General features: G+C 43.0%; 1 protein-coding gene across 2 annotated transcripts; it reads right to left on the bottom strand.

Annotated features, from left to right (window-relative positions):
- Window positions 1–2506: 2506 nt before the first annotated feature.
- ZBTB21 (zinc finger and BTB domain containing 21) lies at window positions 2507–22048 on the bottom strand. 2 transcript variants are annotated; one of them, XM_066259321.1, is made up of 3 exons: window positions 21025–22048; window positions 6757–8354; window positions 2507–6159 (listed from the first exon to the last, which is right to left on the bottom strand). In XM_066259321.1, the coding sequence occupies exons 2-3, from the start codon at window positions 8339–8341 to the stop codon at window positions 5162–5164; spliced, it is 2583 nt and encodes an 860-aa protein (XP_066115418.1). In that variant the 5' UTR covers window positions 8342–8354; window positions 21025–22048; the 3' UTR covers window positions 2507–5161. The 2 variants fall into 2 exon arrangements, with proteins under 2 accessions (XP_066115418.1, XP_066115417.1); XM_066259320.1 differs by having other exon boundaries at window positions 2507–8354.
- Between the last annotated feature and the right edge of the window lie 1027 nt (window positions 22049–23075).

Raw genomic sequence — 23075 nt, 5'->3', positions numbered from 1 at the left:
TAATCTAGGGTTAACTTCCAATAATTGGTCGAATGGATTCACGATACTTCTTTATTTTAAAAAAAATTCCATTATAAAGATTTACAACTTTTGTACTCATCTGTACTCGATACAAACTGTTTGATGTTTAGCGGCAATGTGAAACCCACATTCTTTTAGGTGGAGTTTGCCAGTGTGCACCCAAGGTCAAACAATTCGTTATTTTTGTGGTCAAGTGTGCTGAATCAAGTGGCATTGTAGCATAGACAATAGCTGCAGTTGGTAACTGAAACATGTCCAGGCTGTTTGTAAAATGAAATAATTGTTTTATTTGCGATATAACCCCTTCAAGCTCATTCTATTAATTAAATATTGTCTTGATTGATTGCAATAGTTTGGATATTTATACAGTATGTAATTATATTTTTATTAAAATATTGTATAATAAAATTTTTTAACTTCCATTTATTCATAAAGAAATTACATAATAAAATTTTATTTACTTAAAGTTTTTGTATTTAACATTTTTTAATTTTAATATTTCATCTGGCCCATGAAAAATGTTCTTCTAATCTGGCCTGGGGCAAAAACTGTTGGCCACGCCTGGCCTAGTCCATCTCTCCTTCCCTATTTCCACAGCCAGCTTGGTGGGCATCTGAATTCTAAGGCTCAGCTCTTCCCTTAACAGGCAAAGTGAACCTACTGTAATAGTTAAGACACACTGGTGTGACAGAAGAGCCACGATAGAAGGGAAAAAATGCTACAATACGGGCGCCTTGAAATTATGAAAGAAAACTAGTTTATCAGTCGCGACGCTGAAATGTCAATGTGGGGGGCTTAATAATGTTCTTTCTGAGCACTCACCCCCTCAATCATTTCTTTAAAAATATTAATTTGAACAGTAAAAGAAAAAGGTAGATTGTGCAGACTGCTGCTAATGTGGTTTTAGTTATATTCGTGGTGCCCAAATCAGTGAAGCTTTAGTGCATGCAATTCCTTCCACAAGCAGCCCAGAACTGTGGGGGAAAATTAAATCTCTCTTACAACTTGCAGGTGGCTAGTCACATTGGCCAAATAGAAAAGTTTTATCTTCACTTTCACATATTTAAATGCTATCAAACATTATCATTATCACTGTCCAAATCATACCAATGAGACTGAGACTCAGAACAAAATACAATACAAATTTATTGACTCCCATCATTTTTAGTCAGATTTAAGCAAAGTAAACAGACAACAGAATTGGATACAAATAAGCAATGGATTAACATTCCACAGAAATCCTATTTGACTATGAATGCTGAGTCCAAAAAAGCTTATTCCTAAATAAAATCAAACAACCATTTATTTTGCTAAGGATGTAACAACAAAATATACAGAATTATAAAGCCACATTTTTTTTTCTTTTAACAATTACCATTTATGTAATGAAACTTTTAAAAACAGTCTTGGCTTAATGTCAGTAAGAAGTTATCACTTCTTGAAAACCAGTATTAACCAAGTATAACAGAAAAATCTGGACAGCAATAAATGGCCAAAAATCACTGAATTCAGTTATTTTACACATTTACAGTAACACACTTTGGTTCCCAAGTGACTGTCTCTAAAGGAATTTTTTAAAAGCCTGACATGAACTCATCTCAAAGCCAGCTGTTTGGTTCTCTCCCAGTCACGGGGTAATGCTCAGCCCCAGATCACTGAGCAGCACTGAAGTGAACGTGTCAAGAATGAAGCAAACACCAAACTTCTGAAAGTGCTAAAGCCACAGAGAAAAACCTATCTTTAAAACTCAAAAAGGCCAGTGTTAAAGAACTTATTAAAGAATGTGTTAGCCTTATTTAAGTCAATGCTTTTCAAAATCATTGCAAAGAACATGAAAACATCCAAAATTGGTGGAATTGACTTGTAATATTCCATTAAGTTAGTGCAGTTTATAAAGAAGCCTGTTATGAATGACACCTAATTATTCTTGCAGTAAGAAAATTCAAATAATTTTACTTCCTAGAGTTCCAGATTATGGTTGCATGCACACACACGCACATAAACACAAACACACACACAAATTTGAGGGAACAAAGGCCAACTTTAGAGGATTACTTCTGTCTCTTCTTCTGTCCAGTTGGCCTGTAGATGAAAACACTCCTTGCCTCCACGGAAGGGCATGTCTTATTATCATCTGTTTCTGTTTTCAGCACCAGCGGGTGCTGTGCGTGGATTAGCTTATCACCAATTATGTGCAGGGACATATTTTTAAAGAGAAGGGTATTACAATTCATTCTAGATCAGAAAACCAAGACCCTCTTACATATCCTCACGAATGCTCATGGCATCACTGTTGAAGTGTTATGCATCTCAATAAAATTATATATGCATACTAACCATAACCAGTTTTAAATGTAAATAATACTGTTGAAATATTACTATAACCAATATGCACTGTTACCTCCATTGCTTACCGTAATAAAAACGTGATTTATGGTGTTCCCCCTCCCTCCCTCCCCAACATGAAGAAAATGATTCTGTAACAAGTTCTTAGATTAACAAAGAATATATTAAAGCATCTTACATTCTTCTTACAACTGCATTAAAAAAGCAGGCATCTTGAATACTTACAAGGAATAATAAGCTTTCTACATTTTCAAAAATTAATTACAATCAGAAAAAACTTTTTCAAGAATATATTTTCTAGCTAAAGAGTTGCAACAATGAAAGACCAAGGTCTTATACCAAGTATTCACCTATTGAGATAAATTCTTCAAAAACCTGTTTACTGAATAAAGCAATTAACTCGTCTTTCCTTGTTTTACTTCCTAACGTGTAAAACAGTTACATGAGTGGAAGCATATTTTATATTTTGACCACCAAAATAAACTCTTTCAGCCTAATGCTTTTTAAGGTACAGTATAAAAAGTAATAGAAAAACCAGAACTGCATTATAAATGTTTTTGGTTCAAAATTTTATTTGAAATCTTATGTTCCTTGCCTAGACAAAAACGTAAACTAACAAGACAGAACACTGGCAAGTTTTAAAATCTAACAGATTCACAGAGCCTACAGTTAGATCAAAAATATTTTTTACTGGTCAACTTTATTAAAAAACCTCAAAAAAGTAGCATAAAGGTTCAAGTCCTGGGATACTGAATTTATAATGCCAAGATACTGAGTCTTATGGGATTACTACAGATACTCAAAACAGCTGTGAGTAATGATTACACTGAGGGAAACTGTCTTCTTTCTGAAGTGGTAGCAACCATGGTGTTCAGAGTAAGAAATACCACATTACACAGGGAAATGAACCCAGTGGACAGTAATTCACCCTAATGTTTGACATAAAATCATATGCTGTACTTTTGTCTTTAAAATGCATAGGTTTCTTCAAGAAAATACAAAGATGGTCATCATCACTTAACTGTAACTTAACTTTATCTTCCTTTTGCCATCAAATTTAAGAAAGAACAGAAATGGGAAGCATCCCCTCAAATATTTTGGGACTTGTGTTTTCAAATGGAAGAATAAAAGGCAAAATTTTATATGTCATTTTTATAATGTAAAAAGTCAATTCATATTTTTGTAAAAATGCTTGTTTGAAATACAAAGAATGTCTTTCCTGCCACTGGGAACGGAATGTAGGTGAGGAGACAGGCGAGGACAGTGGTCGTCTGCTGAAGCACAGCTTTTAAGTACTCAGAAAATTGTTTCTTAGTCACAGTAGTTCATTTATTTGAAAGAAGAGCCTGTAAAAAAAGTAATAAACTTGGGGAGTCTTAGCCATACTATCTCAAAAGGATTTTGCAATTCCCCCAATTTTTCTTTTATATATCTAACCACCTCCACAAGTGAAAAAAAAATTTAATCTTTTGAAACAGACCCTTTGAAATTTGGGTAAGACTTATTGAATGGCTTTTAATTACAACTTATACAAAATAGAAAAAAAAAGCCCAAAAGAAGTAAGAAAAACTAATTTTGGACCAAGTAATTTTACTACCTCTTCATGAAATACTGAGCAGTGACTTAAAGCAGGATAGTTTCACTATGAAGATCTTACTATGATAAACTCCAACGAATTCTAACAGAACTTATCAGAAGACAAAGAGGTAGTAAACTGTAAATTGTAAATGTTGTTTCTGAAAGGACATGTAGACTGCAGTGTGGTGTTTCTCAAGTGTTGGGAAAAGAATGGTAATTCGGGATTCAGAGTGGCTGGATCTTTGTGAATACAGATCCCAACCTTATTCGTTATATACTGTACTAACTCTGTCAATTTCAAAGTTAGTGCCACGTTATCTTGACCCCAAATACACTCAATTTTCAAATGTGGCAGTACAAACCAGAGGAAACCAAACGTTCATGATCCTCTCAGGGCTGGACTGAACTTAGAACTGTGACATGTACACAGCATAATGCAGCGAATTGATTACAATGCCTGTCCCTACTAAAGCTTTTGTGAACTGGCTTTAGAGGCCTTCCAGAAATCTTAGTATTTTCGTTGCCCAAGTCTTCCACCAGTAATTACACTAAATGACCGAAAAGCAAGTTTTTATGTTATAAAAATCTAAGTATTACTATTGCTGATTTAAATGTCTCGCAATTTTCATACAAAAAAAATAAAAGATCTACATGATCACAAAATGCCAAATATTTTTATCAAGTGTCAGGATAACTTATTAAAGTTGAGGTTTATCTTTTTTTATTGCTAGAGTATTCTAAAGACCTAAATCAATACTGCAATCTATTCCACTTCTTCCTGGTAAGTTTTGGACATAAGAACAGGGCTTAGATTTAACAAGAATTTAGGTATCTGATGTAATCAAAAGAAATCCTTTAGTAACATTTCGGTAACTGCAAATAAGTACAAAACCAAAACCATCTTAAGTAAAAGATTATGCTGACACTGTGGAATGAAGAACCATGCAAACAACCAAGATCAATAAAATTTCAACAGTAATGAAGTCAAGTCATCCTGTGACAGGTCCAGAAGCACAGAATTTTTTAGTTTTCCTAAGTTGAGTAAGGACATCATTATTATTATCAGTTTACCTCAAAACTTATACTCAAGCGTTAACAACTTCCAACCTTTATTATTCTTTTGTAAAAAATATTTTGCTTCTTATTACACATTTCACAACTTAGGCTGAAATCTGGAGACCACCCCCATTTTGTTCTAGGTGAAAAAGGAGGTCTTTTAATTGTGGGTTTGTTCATGACTCCAAAGACTAAATGCGGTCTTGAATGTCCTATGGCAAAGTTTACACATAAATTGTCTTTTAAATGTGATTGCTGAAAGGGGTGGGGCATGGTAAAACAGTGTGTCTGATTCTTGGGGCACAAACAGTTTATCAGATGCTGGAGCTGAGTTTTCGGACAGACCCGTTGGACTGTCGGGCTCCAGGGGCTGGATCTTGGGCAGTGGTGGTGGCGGGGGCAGTGGTGGTGGCGGTGATGGAGAGTTTGTGGGAGCAGGGCATGCTTCAGATTCCTTATGTGCCGAGTCCTCGGTAGCGTGAGACATGTGTGACTGGAAGTGACTCCAGAGCCGGAAGTTGGTGCGAAAAGCTTTGTTGCAAACGTGACAGATGAACGGTTTCACAGAACACAGGAGCTCCTGGTGCCGCTCCAGCTGCTTGTGTGCTGGGAACGTCTTCCCGCATTTCTCACAGGGCCACAGGCTGGGGTCCGTGCTGGAAGGTGCTTCCCTGGACCCTGCGCTGGCCTCAGGCCCCGCCTCCTCGGCTTCCTCCAGGGGCTCCTCTTTGACCTGGATCTTCAGTTGTTTCGAAAGGCTAAGGTCTTCGGGGAGACAGGAGGAATCCTCCGAATCGAAGTTGACTTGCTCTGAACTGTCACTGAACGTGTTGTCGTCTTTTGCTGTGACCACGTGGTTTGCTTTCTGAGGCTCGGGCTGGGCTTGGGGCCTGGAGGAGCTGGTGACTTCGCCGTTGTGGTCCACGATGGGCAAGGAGAAGTTTTCAGCTGGAGCCATGGTGTTCTGATTGTGGACTTCGACCTGGTGCCGCCAGATGCTGAAGGAGGACTTGAACGTGCGCATGCACTCCAGGCACGTCAGCTTCTTGTACTCACACTTGCCTTCATGCTCGCGCTTGAGCTCGGGTGAAAAGAACCTAAGGCTGCAGTAGGGGCACACGGTGGCGTTTCGGCACAGTCGCTCATGGCTGCCTTGCTCTAGGAGAGAAGAGAGCTTAGCGTTACAGAGGCGGCACTGGAAAACCTCCTTGTTCTCTACTGGACCGTCAAGAGCGAGTGCTTTCGGCTTAGCGACCTTGTGTCCTCCAAGGGGCTTCTCTCCCGGGTGCATCTTTATGTGCTGTTTGAACTGAGAGAGAAAGCGATAGGCCTTTCCACAGTAAGTACAAATGTACGTGCCTTTGGCGCGTGACCTCAAGTTCCTCTTGATGACTTGAGCTGGGGAACTACTCTGCCCCTGAAAACTGGACTTGCTGCGCCTCAACTTAATGATCAGGGCCCTCTTAATCTCTCTCTCTCTCACTATGTCAATCAGCTTTCTTTGGAATTTTTCATCCAAAACGGCATGTGAACTAGAGGCTGGTGACGGATTCTTCACTATGCCGTGCTGGGTCTGACAGTGGGTCCACACTTTGAAGTTTGTGTGAAAGCGCTTGTGACAGATGTCGCAAGCGTAGGGCTTTTCTGGGTTGTGGTACATGTTAATGTGCCGGTGAAGACCTGCTGTTGATCTAAAGATCTTAAGGCAATGTTTGCATTTAAACTTTTTGTTTGGTCTTGTTCCCTCCAACTCACCAAATTCATCTTTATTCAAGTCAGAATCTGGGAAGTCAGCGTTGAGAGTGGGGCTTGCACCTTCCTCGAGATTATCTTCTGACACCAGGGAGCCGTGCTCGTCCACCTTTAACTTCTTCAATGGCAGTCGTCGGTCCGCCTGGAATCTCCTTTTTGCTGGGAGTCTGCTCATGTCCTTTTGGTCATCTTCCGTTTTCAGAGAAAGGTCTCTCAGGCTGGACGTCGCCCCCGCAGCGTCTCCCACAGTGACCTGAATGATGTCAGAGGGATCTGCCACTGGGCTGCGGGGCTCCATCTTGATTCGAACCTCAGCAACAGCAGGGGCACCCTCCCTTTCCGCGGACTGAGAAGCACTGAAGGACCTGAGGCGGTGCGGCTGGGTAGCTGGAGTCTCATCATCCAGGGCTGGTTTTTCACTACCCTCTTTTAAAGATGACTTTTGAGATAAAGCAGAAAACACATTCCCTGGAGTGTCGCTTGGCACGGAGGGTGACCCCTGGGAAGATTTCAGATCTATTGAGGGTGAGTAGACAGGAACCTGGCTGTCCATTGACAGTGATCGCCGCAGGAGACTCTTAACCAGCGGGCCGCTTCTGTCAATGCTCTGGTTTGCAGAAGCAGATCCCGTGGATGGGATCACCAGGCCCAGCTTTGAATAGTACAACAGGTTCCTGTCCTCACCCGGGCCACTGCCTCTGTTAGTTTCTTTCAATACATAGGGAGTCTCTGATGAGCTTCGAAGAGACAGAACAGGTGGCCGCGGCCTTTTCAAAGCCAGCTCTATAGCTTTTCCTTTGGGAAGCTGACCGCTCCCGCCTGGTTTACTGTCCACAGTCTCTCTGTCCGGCAGAGGCGTGGGAGGCGGGACGGTGTTCCTCTTCACCAGGTTGCTTCTGTTAGTATCATCCAAAGATCCGGAGCACTCAAGGGACTTTGTGTATCCCACAGAACCATCTTTGGGCCAGCTCTTGTCAGTTAATGACACATTGTGAAGTGGTTCAATAGCTTTGGGAACTTGTGGCTTACTGGTATTGGCCTTCACTGCAGTGCTCTGGGGCGGCCGGGACGTATGGCTTAGATCGGGGGGACTTGGACTCACAGTTTTTCCTTGTGCTTCGTTCCTACTTTGACAGACAATGACACTTCTCTTTTGAGAAATGTTTTCATCAGGGTCTGTGAATAGTTTTTTTCTGTTGGGACACATGGGAAAGGGGGCTTGAGGTGTTTTAGAGACGATGTTTGTCAGAAAGGATATCCCGAGGCTATAACCTAGCTCCTGCACAGCAGCAAGGCTGCCTTTCTCCACAAACAAAGACGAGGAATAAATGTAGTTCAGAACATTATCAAAAGCATCTGGTTCACAAAAGTCAAGCTGAAATACAGTTTGTGACTCATTGTCCTTATTTGTGAATAAACTATGAAAGTATTCACTGCTAGCAGCCAAGACATTTTTATGGGCTCGAAATTTCTGGTCTCCGACAATCAGAAGCACGTCACACAGCTGCCCCTTGAGGCGCTCCTCGTTGAGCGCGCTCAGGAGAGAAATGGCGTGGGCGGGGTTGATGTAATGCCGCAATCCCTCCATTGCTCGGGTTTATCTGAAAGACAAGGTGTAAAGTTATTATGAACAATGAGGCAAAAAGTTCTCTGCCAGGAGAGAAATGCTCCTTTGGAACAGGGACCATGAGCTGTCTTTTCAGAGGTGTCAATATTTAGCTGATTACAAGCACACAAAAGCTTTTTGAATGAACAATCTTATTTAAATAACACAGAAAATATGAGGAAACAAGTCTCATGGTCTAAGTAGATCATCATCATTAAAACTGAGGGGTTTTAGAAACTAAAGATTAACACAGGCACTTTCATACCATCAAAAAGGCTGTTAGAACTTGGCAGGTATGTTAGGAAGCAACATTTAAAAATAATGATTTTGTTACTTAGGGTCCTTATCCATTTTATGTTTGGTTCTATTCTCATGGCTTCAGAGACTATAATGTATTGAAACGACTTAAGTCTATAATTCTGAAAGAAAATCCATTTTATTACTGTGTAGGAACTCAGAATGGGTCACCCAATAGGTGCCTCTGTGATGTGTGAGTCATTCTGAGCTGAAGGCAACTGAGACCCTGTGGGCTCAAGAGAAACTTCAGCCCCATGAACAACCTAGAAGAACTGAATTAGGGATTTTGCCCCTAGTAAGATTATCAGACAACCTTTCTGATCTCTCTATAAGGCAGGACAAACTACTAATTATCGAACATCTGCTCTTCTTACTGTCCTACAATGACCCTCTTCCCCCTGAAGCCCCCAAGGTGCCTTATCTCATCCTTAGCTCAGTGTCACAAATACCTCAAATCCCTATCTCTGAAACTCTTGTGTATGTGGGGTTCCCATATGTACAAATGTAATTAAATTAGGTTATTTTCATTTGTTAATCTGTCTCATGTAGATTTAATTATTAGACCAGCCTGAAAAACCTAGAAGTGTAGAGGAAAGTTTCTCCTTCCCCCACACTGGGCATATTTACTTGCTATGTGAATTAACAATGGGTTGAGAAGTATAGGTTTCCCCAGACCTTTAAACAGGTACAAATTGGAAAGTGAAAAATCATTCACTAATTACTACTATATGCTAATTACTATTAACAAAGATTAGAAATGTTCAAGTATAAAAGATTTTGTTTTCTTTTTTATGCTAAACATCTTGCAATCTCCTGAATATTATTTTCCTACCAAATCACAGATTCAACAATAGGACAAAAGAAATGTTGGCCTGGGTCTAAACTAAATTACTACTAATTCTAAATTCAAGGGTTTGAATTGGGATTTCATTAATGTTCTCTTTGAATCTAAAGGTGAGACACAGCCTAGTAGCTGGGTGCAGGTTCTGCCTGAGATGCAGGATTGGGACGCTGGCTCCCTCATCGCAGTGCATTAGCCTAACAGGCCCCCCCCCCACCTGAAATGGGAGCATGGACGGTGCCCTTCTTTCTTTAAGGTGGTTGCAAAGATGAGGTGAGTTACCACCTTATCCATAGTAAGGACTGAACAAATGTCGTGTAATCAATTTTCAGAAATTGCAGGATTAGCAGGCATTTAACTCAGTATAAAAAAGGGGGGAGGGGAGGTCAGAATAACCCCACCCATGTTCTGGACAAAGGAGATAATGCTTAACTCCCCAACTCTGACCCTTCACTTAGGCTTCTGTTACTATAACAATTCATCTCTTCTGTTTGATTTTATAATGCCATCTTTTCTTTAAAAGAGTTGTGACATTTATTTTTAATATTAAAATGGATTCAAAGTAACTATGACTATTTGTGACAGCTTTTTCATTCTCTAGAGCAGGCATCCCCAAACTACGGCCCACGGGCCGCATGTGGCCCCCTGAAACCATTTATACAGCTCCCACCGCACTTCCGGAAAGGGGCACCTCTTTCACTGGTGGTCAGTGAGAGGAGCACTGTATGTGGCGGCCCCCCAACGGTCTGAGGGACAGTGAACTGGCCCCCTGTGTAAAAAGTTTGGGGACCCCTGCTCTAGAGGGCAAGTGTAGAGGTACCAAACTCCACCCCCCCAGCAAAGGTGCAAGTTCTCCTCCAGCTTCAACGGACCAGCCTTTGCTGGCCAGCCAGATCTGGGCTCTTCAGAAGAACCCATAGGAAAAGTCTGGTAGGTCTGTCTACACATTGTATACAACTTCCTTAATATTATTCTGACTCCCTATGACGATGCTAGTTCCATTTAACTGACTCAGAAGCATGACTTTGCTCAAGGGAGGATGCCTGTGGCCTGTCCACAATCACCTTGGTCAGACTTTACTGAGTTTCTGTTCATTTCAGCCTATTATCATTTCATATCATTGGTAAATTTTAATTATTCTATTTGTGACTGCTTGTTAAAGAGATTTTCCCTTCCTTTTTTCCCTGTTAGCTATTTTAATTTCTCCCTCAACTCTACTGCACTGTCTTTATAATCACACATCTACTTATATGCAAACAAACACTTCTTCTCATCTTTTACAGAGGTCAACAGAGAAAGAAACAGGCTTATAATGCCACACATCAATTCAGCTGTGTACTGAACACTGTTCTTAGTGCTAATAATTTTTGAGAAAGCTAGTTCAGATGTTGCCACAGGGAAAGATCAATAGATGCAGAATCAAAAGTTTGGACAAGTATTTTTCAGAGGTTTCTTAAAATCAATTTAGTGGTGAAACTAAGCAATAAAAAAGTGATGAGGGCAGAGTGAAAATGTCATATCTCAAATGTAGTTAGGCTAACTACGATCCTGTGGAACTTTTATTTCACTTCTATGCACATATCCTCACATATGTAAGCAAGTACTGGACTAGGGGGTATACAATATATTCCCTACTGTGGGTCAGAGTCAAGACAAAGTGAAAGTCAGTGCTCTAGCTCATCAACCTCCCTGAGCTTCAGTTCTCCCCACTATAGAGTGAAAATAATGATATTTTGAGAATTAAATGAGAAAACAGTCACTGTCACCATTTATTCACTCATTCAACAAAATGGCATTTGAAAAGGCCTGAGGGAGGCAAGGATGAGCCAGGATGATGATCACTGAGGAAGAGTGTTACAAGCAGAGGGGATAGCCAACATAACAAGCAGGGCTGGAACAGAGAGCTGAGGGAGCCCCGGAGGACGACACTGGCGAAACATGAGGAGGCTGTGCAGGGCTGGTAGACGTGGGAGAAATACATTTTTTATCACGAGTGAACTGGGCAGCCATGGGAAGATTCTGAGCAGAGGAACTATGTTTTAAAAGGATCACTCTGGCTATGTTGTTGAGAATGGACCATGGAAAGTAAGGAATGGGTGGTAGTTAGGAGGCCAACTAGAAGTCTACTGAAATGTCATAGGTGAGACATGATGATGACCTGAACCAACTAGGAATCTACTGCAATGATGCAGGTGAGATTTTATGATGTCTGGACTAGCTGGGAATCTACTGTAATGATCCAGGTGAGACATTATGGTGCCTGGACCAGCTAGGAATCTAGTAGTGCAATGATGCATGTGAGACACAATGGCGCCTGGAGATAAAGGCCATCATTAGGATTGCTAATGGACTGACTACAGAGGATAAGGTGAGCAATTAAGGATGTCTCCAATGATTCTGCCAAAGTAACTAGAAGGATGTCCTAATTTGAGATAAAATTTGATAGAAAAATAGGTTCAAATTTTTTTCAGGAATTTAGTTCTGATATTTTAAATATTAACAGAAACCTGTTTATTAATTTACCCTTGACAGGCACCCTTTCCTGCTTCACTTTCCCTACAACCTTTCTTGTGCTTCCTGGGATCACTTCTCAAATAAATATCTGTATCTGAATCCTTGTCTCAGGGCCTGCTTTTGGGGAACCCAAAATAAGATATCAAGGGAACCAAAAACTATATGTATAGGCTGAGGAACTGTGTAAAGACTAAACCAAGTGAGAGTTCTGTCCTTGAACATGAAGCTAATGCGACGCCATACACCTGCATCCTACTTCTGTATGCTAAAAGTCACATTTCCTCACTTTTCATTGTTCAGAAAAGTTTCCTTCTTTTGCTTTCTTCAAATTATCTTCCCTCTTTCTGCTCTAAGTACTTCCAATTCCTTGAACCACAGCCTTCTACATCTTTGAACAAAAACATCTGGGAATTAGGGAACAAGTCACTCAGAGTTGAGTTGTAAGAAAAATAGTCACTGTCCCTGAAAATTATTTGGGGATTAAAACTATTTATTTGACTGTGACTTTTACTTAAGAGTCTCAACGAGACTGCTTGCCCAAGAACTGGCTAAGTACAACCAAATTTCTGATAAGCCTGATAACTCAACAGTATGTGTTTTCCAATCTATTCATTCAAACACTAATTGAACATTTACTGCCACATACTATTTTAAACATTTTTCATTAACTCAGTTATTTATAGCAACCTAGGCTGTAGGTACTATTATTACCCTCATTTTACAGAGGAAGAAACCAAGGCACAGAGGCATAAGTAACGTGCTCAAGGCCACAGACAGTTAGCTGCACAGCAGGACTCACACCAGGTTAACTGGCTTCAGAGGTCATGCTCTTAACTCCTACATCACCCACCTCTAGTTTCTTCTTTTAATCCTCACATAAAGACCTGAGCTAGGCACTGTCATCATTCCTGTTCTACAAATTAGGAAAGAGAGGTCAAGTAATGTGCCCAAGGTCACTCAGGCAGTTAGTAGTAGGGGTGGAGTCTGATCCTAGAGCCTGGATCCCTAGTCATCACGTTACATGCTTCTCATAGCTGGGCAGCCATCTGATATATGCCAGAACTGGCTAGATATGGAGGATATCAATCTGACAAGTGTAGTCTTGCCTTACGGTGCTTGAAGTCTTGTGTGGGAACAGAACAAGTCAATCCGTCATCATGATCCAATATGCTAAGCACCAGACAGGTGTGTACAGAGGTACAGAGGGAGTACAGGTGATGGCACTGATCCAGGTGAGAGGGAGGTCAGGAAAAGCATTCAAGATAAGAGGTCTCATAACGAGCAGGAGTTAAGAACATGAGAGGAGTCAGGAAGGAAGGGTGAAGGGCATTTCAAAAATAGGAGCAGTATGTCTAACATCACAGAGACAAGACCGATTGCAGGCCTGGAGCAGAGGATGCATGTAGAGAAGGCAGGCAATGAGGCTGGAGAGGGGGGAGAGGGGAGAGAGGCCCGAGGGTCCCAAGGCTCTATTCCAGGTCTGTAAAAGGAGGTGGCCTTCTCCAGCTCCCTAGTGGCCCAGGACTAAGGCTGTAAATACTTGGAGCAACAGAACACAAAGCACAGGACAGTGTAGATCCCTCATCTTTAGGTTGAGGCCTTTGCTTTTACCTTTTAATTTAATTAATAGAACTTAAAAACAATGGCCCTTTTCCTGGCACAGCTGTAAACAAATAACATTTTGAACTTTTGTGTTTTAATGACAGTAGGTATATTTATGAAATTTAATAACTTAGCTAAAAATGTAAACTGCTACATTAAGAATGCAAACAAAAAGGGGAAAAGCAACTGCCAATGGTCATGTGATAACCCACCAAAACCCTTGTGGCTGGTGGATATACAGCCTAAACTCTCAAAGCCTTTTCTGCTCTTCTGCCCTCAGACGAGGCCAGCTTTGTTACTGGATGTACTTCCTCTTCCATAAATCTGCTGACTCAGCAAACTCTGGTTTCCCATGTATGTTTTAATTATGAATAATCAGCCTCTGATTTACATAAGACAGTGCATCATAACTTTAAACTTCTCATGTATACACATTGCCACTGCATCCATGTCCAGTACTTGTTCCTGTGCTCATCTCCATCTGACTCATCAGTGTAGGCTCCCCCTCTAGTCATGGTGGAAAATCCTTGGCACTCTTTAAAAAAAAAGTGGGTGATATGTAGAAGAAAAGGCCCCTCTAAGAGAGGCAGAAAAAGCTGGGAGGAAATACCCCAGGAAAACCAGATTCTCAATCAGGATGGCTTGCTGACCACTTGGATCCCCAAATACAAATATCTTCCCAAACTCTTGCCTGAATTGTTTCTATGTCTTGTTGTTTCTTGAAATTTCAGAAAGAGAGAATCTTTACGGTTAACAATTCATGGAAGTCGTAGCTCCATGGGAAAAACTTTCAAATCGGTATATTTGCCTCAACTCCTGGCTTTGCCACCTATTAGATATGTAACTTTGTAAAGATCACTCACCCTTTCTGAGTACTAGTAGTTTTGTTAACCTGACAAGCAGGGCTAACACAACTGCCCACAAAGAATTTTCATGATGAACTAAAGACACAATATGTTTGAAAGTTCCTAGAACATACAGTGTTTCCTATATGGCAGGCAGGCATTTATTTCCCTCCTTTCCTGAATGTTTATTTATGTGGGCCTGCTATACGCCACATATCACAGGAGGTGCTGGGGACGGCAGATGACTGAGCTGGCCACTGCCTGTTCTCCAGCAGCACACATTCCCATGGTAGGACAGACACAAATAATGAGGGATACAAGAAGTGTATGATAATACTGATTTCAGGAAGCAGTTAACTGGGCTAAGGGTGCGAGGGAACAGTGGGGACACCAGGAAGGTTTGGGACTCACAGTTCACTTGACTATTACAATAACAGTACAGATTCTATTCTTCACATTTCTACTACAGATACGCTCATTAATCCCACCAGGGCTTCTAAACTCCCAAAGGCTTGCCCTGGCCTGAGGTTCCAGTTCCCTAGAATGGCTACAAAGCTCTTCACAACTGGGTTCCAGAAAATAATTCATACCATCACCTCAAATGTCTCAGGTACTAAATGCTAAGAGCAGTAAGGAATTCATATTTTAATATAATTTAATTCAATGAAAATAATTTCATTTTTATAACATATTTAGACCAGTTGCAAGCAAGTTAAGATTTTTAAGGAGATAGGTAGAAGATTTTGGAGTATGAAGCATGCTGGGGATAAAAATAGAAAAAAAGCAAAGCACAGTAAGCACTTGGATAAAAAGATACTTGGAGATGAGTAAGGGGCTCAGAAAGGAAGATGGGAAGGGACCAAAATAACCTCACTAATTTCAAGTTTTGGAGACTAAAACTCAGGCTGGCATTAGAGCTAAGGTATATTATATATCAAATTGGCTCCAAGCCTAACACACAAAACCCTTACTACCAGTTCTATGGGGAACTGTGTCTTTACATTTAAAATAGTAACCTAAAATTGAACTCTGGGCACAAAAACCTTTGGAATGTTGGAGACTGCTTAAATAGTCCTAAAAATGACACTGGATAAAAAGAGGGAATGCATGTAACACAAAACAAACACAAACTTAAGAGAACCAATGCACCTGCATGGACTTTAGAATGTAAACACACACACCATTCAGATTCAAACCCTCACCTCTGGATTTAGCCCCAACTCTCACCATTTGATGTTATTATTAGATGGTGACAGGAAGCCGGCTCTGAGTTTAGGTCTTATCATCACTCACTCCAGGACAATGCAGATATCCAGGAATTATCTGAAGCTCCTCAGATTTCAAAGCCAGCCTTGCATATCTGATCCTTAAAGAGAGTAATGTCACTCACTCCCTTGGATTTCATCTCACCACATTTTTAGTCTCCAGAGAAGGTCTGATTTTGTTTAAAGGGGTGTTCTCTGCACCTCCAGCTGAATGACTCTACTGTAACTCAGTTCAGGGTGAGCTGAGCCTCTCTGGTTCTCCTGCTGCAGGAGGTCCCTAGCTTTGGCTTTGAAGAACCACTCTCGCTCCCCTGAGTACAGTCTGATGCCTGCTCTCCATGCTCAGGGATAGGTACACCAGCAAAGCCAATCTGATCAGAAACTTTCCGTATGCAACACAGGCCTGAGAAAGATGAGAAAGGAAGCAAGTGAGCAGAGCTGATTTATCTCCACAGCTGCCTGAAAGGGCAGCCTGCTGATGCCTGGCTACATATTGTAGATTCCTGCAGTTACCATGGTTTTTGTCCTTTCCAGCCCATTCTTTAGCTTTTCCTTAAGTCTCAAGAGCAACCCTGTAGCTTTATAATAAATTCTTTTTTCTATTCAACCTAACCAGTCAACTTCTGTTCTCATTATTAAAAGACCCTAACATAAGTTAGGGTCAATACCACTAAGTGGTATTGATTCTTCCTGTCATACCTTCCACATTCATCCTTGATAAACTGCTGCTCGATTGAGCTTTCTAAAACAATGCTTTGATCGTTCATCGGATGTACACATTAAGTATTACTATTATTAAATCAGCTTGTTTGAGCTCCTATTAGATGTGGTAAGATACAGATGAAATTTAGGGGTGCACAAAACAAACAAGACTCCCACTTTCTACTAATATAAATCAGATGATAAACAAGGAAACAAAAAAGATGAGTTCAGACTGTGCTAAGTGTTAGAATGGAAATAGGGTGCTCTCACTGAGCAGAGTAACTAGGGGTTTGGGGAAGATGGTACGGAATTGCCTTAATGTAACATTTTATCTGAGACTTAACATCTGAGCGAAAAAGCCAACCCTGACACAAAATAATAACAATGGTTCTCCATCACGCTAAAATGCGAAACTTAAAAAATGTGTATTCCAAGGTTCTATAAATTTGGTTTCAAACTACTTTTTAGATTTTCTTTCCCTTGGTTATTCCTATAACTTTCTGCTTCAGACAGTTCACCCCTGAGAAAGCCCACGTCTCACGTCTTTTAGCACCCAGTCTGTAAGGTTCTACACCAAATCGAGCCTTCTCCCCAGCACCCCACTAAGCTCAGCATTAATCATCTTCCAAAGCTCAGCTCAAGGTCCAATTAAGCCTTCTGTCATGGACTGCATTGCATGGCCTCCCTCCCACCCATTCGTATGCTGAAGTTTTAACCCACAGTGCCTCAGAATGTATTTGCAGGTAAGGTCTTTAAAAGAGTAATTAAGTTAAAAACGAGGTCTTTGGACCCTAGTCCAATCTGACTAGTATACTTGTAAGAAGAGGACACAAACACGGAGGTATGGTCATATGAAGAGAGAGAGAAGACGGCCATCTACATGCCAAGAAGTCGCCTCTGGAAAAATCAACCCTGCTGATACGTTCATTTTGGACTTTTAGGCTCCAGAACTGAGAAAATAAACTTCTGTAGTTTAAGCCACGAAGTCTGTGGTACCTTGTTATGGCAGCCCTAGAAAAATATACACTTTCCTTGACTACTTTAGGCTAAATAAGCAAATGCCTTTCAACTCCTATATTACACTGAGTGGCATCAATTATGCATTGTTTATTCAGCGCCTTTACACTGTTCATCTTCTGTGTCTCCCCAACAGAACTGTAAGCTATTTAAGGACTAAGAATCTATTTAATATCTTTTAACAATCTTCACAGTGCTCAACATAGTATCTTGTATGACAATAAATATTTATTGATTTTTCAATACTCTGACACTCCAATTAAATGCAGGAATGGAAATCGTGCCTTTTGCTTCCCGACATAAAGCTGGTCCCATCGCTGCACTACTTTAGAATATTGTATTGATTTTCCTATTACTTCCTAGATAAAATCCAAATGCCAGACTGACACACAGAACTCTTCATACTCTAATCACAATTCATCTCTCCACCCTTACTGAACATTCCTTACCATTCACCCTTCAAACCTGCATACTTGATATCTAGCATCTAAAATATCTTTCTTACTTTTCTTTTACCCAGTCAACTTCTACAGAAAGTTCGAACTCAAATGTTCTTATAAAGCTTTACTAAATTTGGCCCTAGCCAGTAGCTCAGTCATCTGAACTACCACAATATCTCATCTCTCTACACTATTTTGGATGATATGCTTTCATATCTCCTACATGAGTCCCTAAAAGGGAGAACCCTTGTTTCTACCTGTGTATCCCTAATGCTTAGCACAAGGCCTGGCAGGTATCTACTGGGCAAAGAGAGAAATCATCACACTAAAGGCTCAAGACTCGGACTTGCTCACCTTTATTGCTTCAGCATCTGCTATGGATCTCAGCACATGACTGCTTTCTTTGCTTTGTGTATGAGTTCTTGTGGCTTTAATTTACCACTGGATAATGACTCTGAAATCTGTATCTCTGCTTGCACTTCTCCTTGGGACTCCAGCCTCTCAGGTGCTCAATAAAGACTTCCATCATGGGATTATCCCACATGTCCAGGACGGTAGGTATGACTGACATCCTCACCCCTACCCCCAGATCTGCTTGTCCTCAGATATTCCTTTCTTTTTATTTTAGTGAGACAGGAAGAGAGATGAGAAGCATCAACTCGTATTTGCGTCACTTTGGTTATTCACTGACTGCTTCTCATACATGCCTTGACCAGGGTGCTCCAGCTAAGCCCCTGACCCCTTGCTCAAGCCAGCAACCACAGGATCATGTCGATGATTCCATGCTCAAGCTGCTGACCCCACACTCAAACTGGTAAGTCTGTGCTCAAGCCAGATGAGCCCATGTTGGTAACTTCGGGGTTTTGAACCTGGGTCCTCAGTGCCCCAAGTTGACACTCTATATATACACTGTGCCACCACCAATCAGGCTTCTACTCCCTATTTAGCTTGGTGTGCTGCCAACCACCAGGTCTCCCAAACCAGAAACCTCTTCCCTTTCTTTTCTAGCTAGTTATGACCTGCCAGATCCTGCTCCTAAACAGTCTGAGAATCTGCTCTCCCACTCCCACTGGCTTTGAGGATATCTAAAATTGTCCCTTCAACCCTGGCCGGTTGGCTCAGTGATAGAGCGTCGGCCTGGCGTGCAGAAATCCCGGGTTCGATTCCCGGCCAGGGCACACAGGAGAAGCGCCCATCTGCTTCTCCACCCCTCCCCCTCTCCTTCCTCTCTGTCTCTCTCTTCCCCTCCCGCAGCGAGGCTCCATTGGAGCAAAGATGGCCCAGGCGCTGAGGATGGCTCCTTGGCCTCTGCCCCAGGCGCTAGAGTGGCTCTGGTCGAGGCAGAGCGACGCCCCAGAGGGGCAGAGTGTCGCCCCCTGGTGGGCGTGCCGAGTGGATCCCGGTCGGGCACATGCGGGAGTCTGTCTATCCCCGTTTCCAGCTTCAGAAAAATACAAAAAAATAAATAAATAAATAAATAAAATAAAATTGTCCCTTCAGTTATCTCCTCTTCACCCAGAGACTCCTTCATATCTCAGAGCCCTTTCTGTTCCACAGCTAATACCCCTTGCCATAATCACTGAAAATTCCTGGAGGGCAGGGGTTACAATCTTTTCAACTTTAATTTTCACAGAAGGAAGCACACTATATATTTAACAAATAAGTGTTAAAAGAATGAATTAAAAGTTACTTTTAAGTAAACCAATACCCTCATCTCTGTTTTCTTTTTAACATCAACATTTTGGGACACTTAAATTTAAATGCAATTACTATTAGTCATTATAGAGATGAATGAAGAATTTACTTCAAGCATCAGAGGAAAGTTTCTAAAATCGTCAACAAAATATCTTTCTAAAATGGATTAACCCCTTTTCTTCTTAAACAAGGTATGCAGAACATAAAGCAGGCTCCTCATTGAGGACTCAGGGTCATCATTATGAACAATCACTGGACTATGCTGTAATTCACTGATGGCCTCAGATACTGGAGGGGGCGAGCAGCCAGCAGCGTTGTTGGCTCCTGCACTAAAACCCCCAGGCTGTGGCATCCACTGTGCCGAGTCTGATGAACGGCTCCCCCATCTCCCACTATCAGGCACTCCCTCTGCAGAACCTGTCTAAAACCATCCAACCTCCAATCATTCTGCTGCTGAAGCATTCTCCAGAACCACGCAGCCCTGTGGCTGGAGTGCAGAGTAACCGGGGTGAAGGGCTAGGATAGAGGGGTCCTCCTAAGGCCAAAGGTATGATCTTTTGTAGTGAGCTACTGAGTGTGTTCCTGATAGGTGGTCTGGGCTATAAGAGAACCCATTACAAGACCACAGGGACTAAGGCTAGCGGAAGTCTCAGGGCTGGGGTATACAGCGCCGCCGGCGGAGCTTTCTCAAGTGGACAACCATCCACAACCGAGCAGAAACGTTTGTGGCCAGCGGAGGGGGCTGTGCTCCGCCGCGGGCAGTGGAGTCAGATAAAATAGGTCTTGAGGAGGGCCTGTAGAGAAAGGACTGCGCTCCGGGGTCCAGGCGTTGGGTGGAGGGCCGGAGAGGAGGCAGGGCGCGGAAAGCAATCAACTTGGGTTACTGGTTTGTTTTGCCGGCAGCCACCAGGCGGGGCCCGAGGGGATGGCAGGAAGGGGCGCAGGCCGTGGCAGGTGCGGGGTCCCACTGACCCTGTAGCTTCCGCACACGCTCGCGCCCCCTCAGGCAGACACCGGCCAGTGGCCGGCCACCACGACTGCGTGGGGCTGCAGCACGCGCCCTTCACCAGAAGGCTTCCTAACCGCTCAGCACAGCAGCTAGCGCCGAGGCCGGGAGCCTCCGCCCCCAAAGGCCACCTGGCGGGGCGAGGGAAACCCAGTGAGGGACGGAGTCTGCGCAGTGGTGAGGGGGAGGCCAAGTGCGGGAAAGGAGCATGCGCAGTATGAAGGCACAATCGGCTACGTGGGAGCCCGGGGCATGCTCGGTGAGAGACGGAAGCCGGCGCACGCGCAGAAGTGCTCGGAGCCCGCAACCCACTGGTGGAGAAAAAAGAGGAGAGAAATCACCTCAGAGTTACGTCAGGAAAGGCCGCGTTTTGCGGGGAGGCTGCGGCCTCTCACTGGGCCCCGCAGTTCTCCTAGGGCAAGGGGCGTGACAGTTACTCACCGGTCTTCAGCCCGGAGGCAGGCGCCGGGTCCTTTCCACTCACACTCGGCTCGCGCACGCCGCAGCCGCCGCTGCCGCTGTGATTCCATCCATCTTGAATTTGACGTCATCCCACACCAGGGATGAGGTCATCGCAGGCAGCGCTCGTCACGTGCGCAGTGCTGTGATTGGATGCCGGACGCCTGGGGGCGGAGCGAGGGAGGTGCGCAGCGCCGGGGGCGGGGCGGAGGCGGGTCCGACGGGAGCGCCCCCGGCGCCGCAACCCACGTTCTCCCGCGTTCTCCTTCCGCTCCCTTCGCCCTAGGGTCTTCCCGTGCCTGGCTTCTGTTGGGGTTGCTACGACGCCCGCTTCCCGCCGCCGCTAGCTTTCCTCCAGTTTCGTGCTCTCACCGGCCGGAGGCAGACTCCAGGCGATCGTGAAGGGAAGCGGCAGCGGGAGTGACGCGCATCCCGGGGAGCGGAGACACGGGGCACGAGTGGGTCCGGTGGGTCCAGGCACTGGGGAAATGCGCGCACTATGGAGGCTCGCTGCGGTCGTTTGCTCCGCCCCCGGCCCAGCGCGTAAGGTGGCGTCTCCACACGCCCCTCGAAGGTCGGTTTCCTGGACGGAAGCGCGGGTACAGGAGCCGGGCTGGGGACCCGGGCGGGCGTTATCGGCGGTCTTGGGCACCGGTGTCCCTGATGCTGGGCTCGTGGTGGCTCTCCGTCTGGTCGCACGCTGCACGGAAGCTTCACAGCCCGCGTGGAAGTGCGCCGGAAAAGGACTTGCTGACCTTGAGTCCTAATGCTTTCTTCCACCAAAACGATCTGATCACGAAGGACAGTGTGGCAGTGAATTGGAGGAAACGGCCTCCAGGTCCACTCTGCACAGATTGGGGTGGCTGCTCTGATCATTAGCCTCATGGCATCTGTCCACTGCGCGTTCTCAGACAAAACCTTCGCTTTTAGTAGGCATTGAGTTAAATGACCACTAGGCAGTTAACTTCCTCTAATACCAATTTTAATTTGATATCTCTTTTTTTTTTTTTTTTTTTTTTAATTTAAGGGTTGCTATTTTTTATTTATTTATTTATTCATTTTTTTTAGAGGAGAGAGAGACAGAGAGAGAGAGAGAGAGAGAGAGAGAAGGGGGGAGGAGCAGGAAGCTTCAACTCCCATATGTGCCTTGACCAGGCAAGCCCAGGGTTTTGAACCGGCAACCTCAGCATTCCCAGGTCAACGCTTTATCCACTGCGCCACCACAGGTCAGGCAATTTGATATCTCTTAAACTTGGTTTTTCTGCATGAAAATTCCAAGTCCATTGCTTAGAAAACTCACTTCACTTTCATCAGAGCCAGAAAATTTGTATAACAGAAATACCAAACTGTAAACTCAAACTCTGAAGAAAGGCTCTATTAGACAAGCTAAATAGAACATCATGTTTAATATTTTTTCAAATGTCTGTTAATTTTCAAAGAAGTTATTTTTTAAAAGTTGACTTTATGCACATGACCCTAAACTAAGTAATTTATGAAATGTTTGCATCAGATTGATAAAAATTAAAAACTTGTTTAAAAATCACCAGCTCTATTATCAGTTGTAGTTTTATTAATTCTAAGAGTCTTATTAGTCTCAAAAGGAAGAAACTGGCAACTAAAAAATTTCTCCTACAACTATTTAAAACTTTCCAAAGTGTTTATTTTGAATGGAATGATGGTGTAGCAAAAAGTAGCTTTGACCTAGAAGAGAGAATGCAGTGGTGATTGCAAATCCTTCAGAGAGCCTTAGGTTTTAGGGTCCCCCTGTGTTTAGGCTGGTTGAGTGCATGTGTTTATCCCCATGCTACAGGTGGGAAGAGCCAAAGCTATTAGCTAGGTTTTCCTATTTACCATGTACTGTACTACATGCCAAAAGCAGTCTTTCTGTGTCTATGTCCCTTTCTAGCTGCCTCAGGAAAGTCGAGGTTGGTGTCTCCACTTTAAGCCATGAGAGCAGGCTTTTGCCCTCACCATCTCACTGAAAGGGACTTGCCTGCTAAATCCCACAGAAACCTTTCCCTCTTTCAGTTGTC

This window comes from Saccopteryx bilineata, chromosome 2 (assembly GCF_036850765.1).
Source record: "Saccopteryx bilineata isolate mSacBil1 chromosome 2, mSacBil1_pri_phased_curated, whole genome shotgun sequence".
Taxonomy (NCBI): Eukaryota; Metazoa; Chordata; class Mammalia; order Chiroptera; family Emballonuridae; genus Saccopteryx; species Saccopteryx bilineata.
Note: the sequence above shows the minus strand (reverse complement) of the source record. Positions and strands in the feature narration are given on the sequence as shown.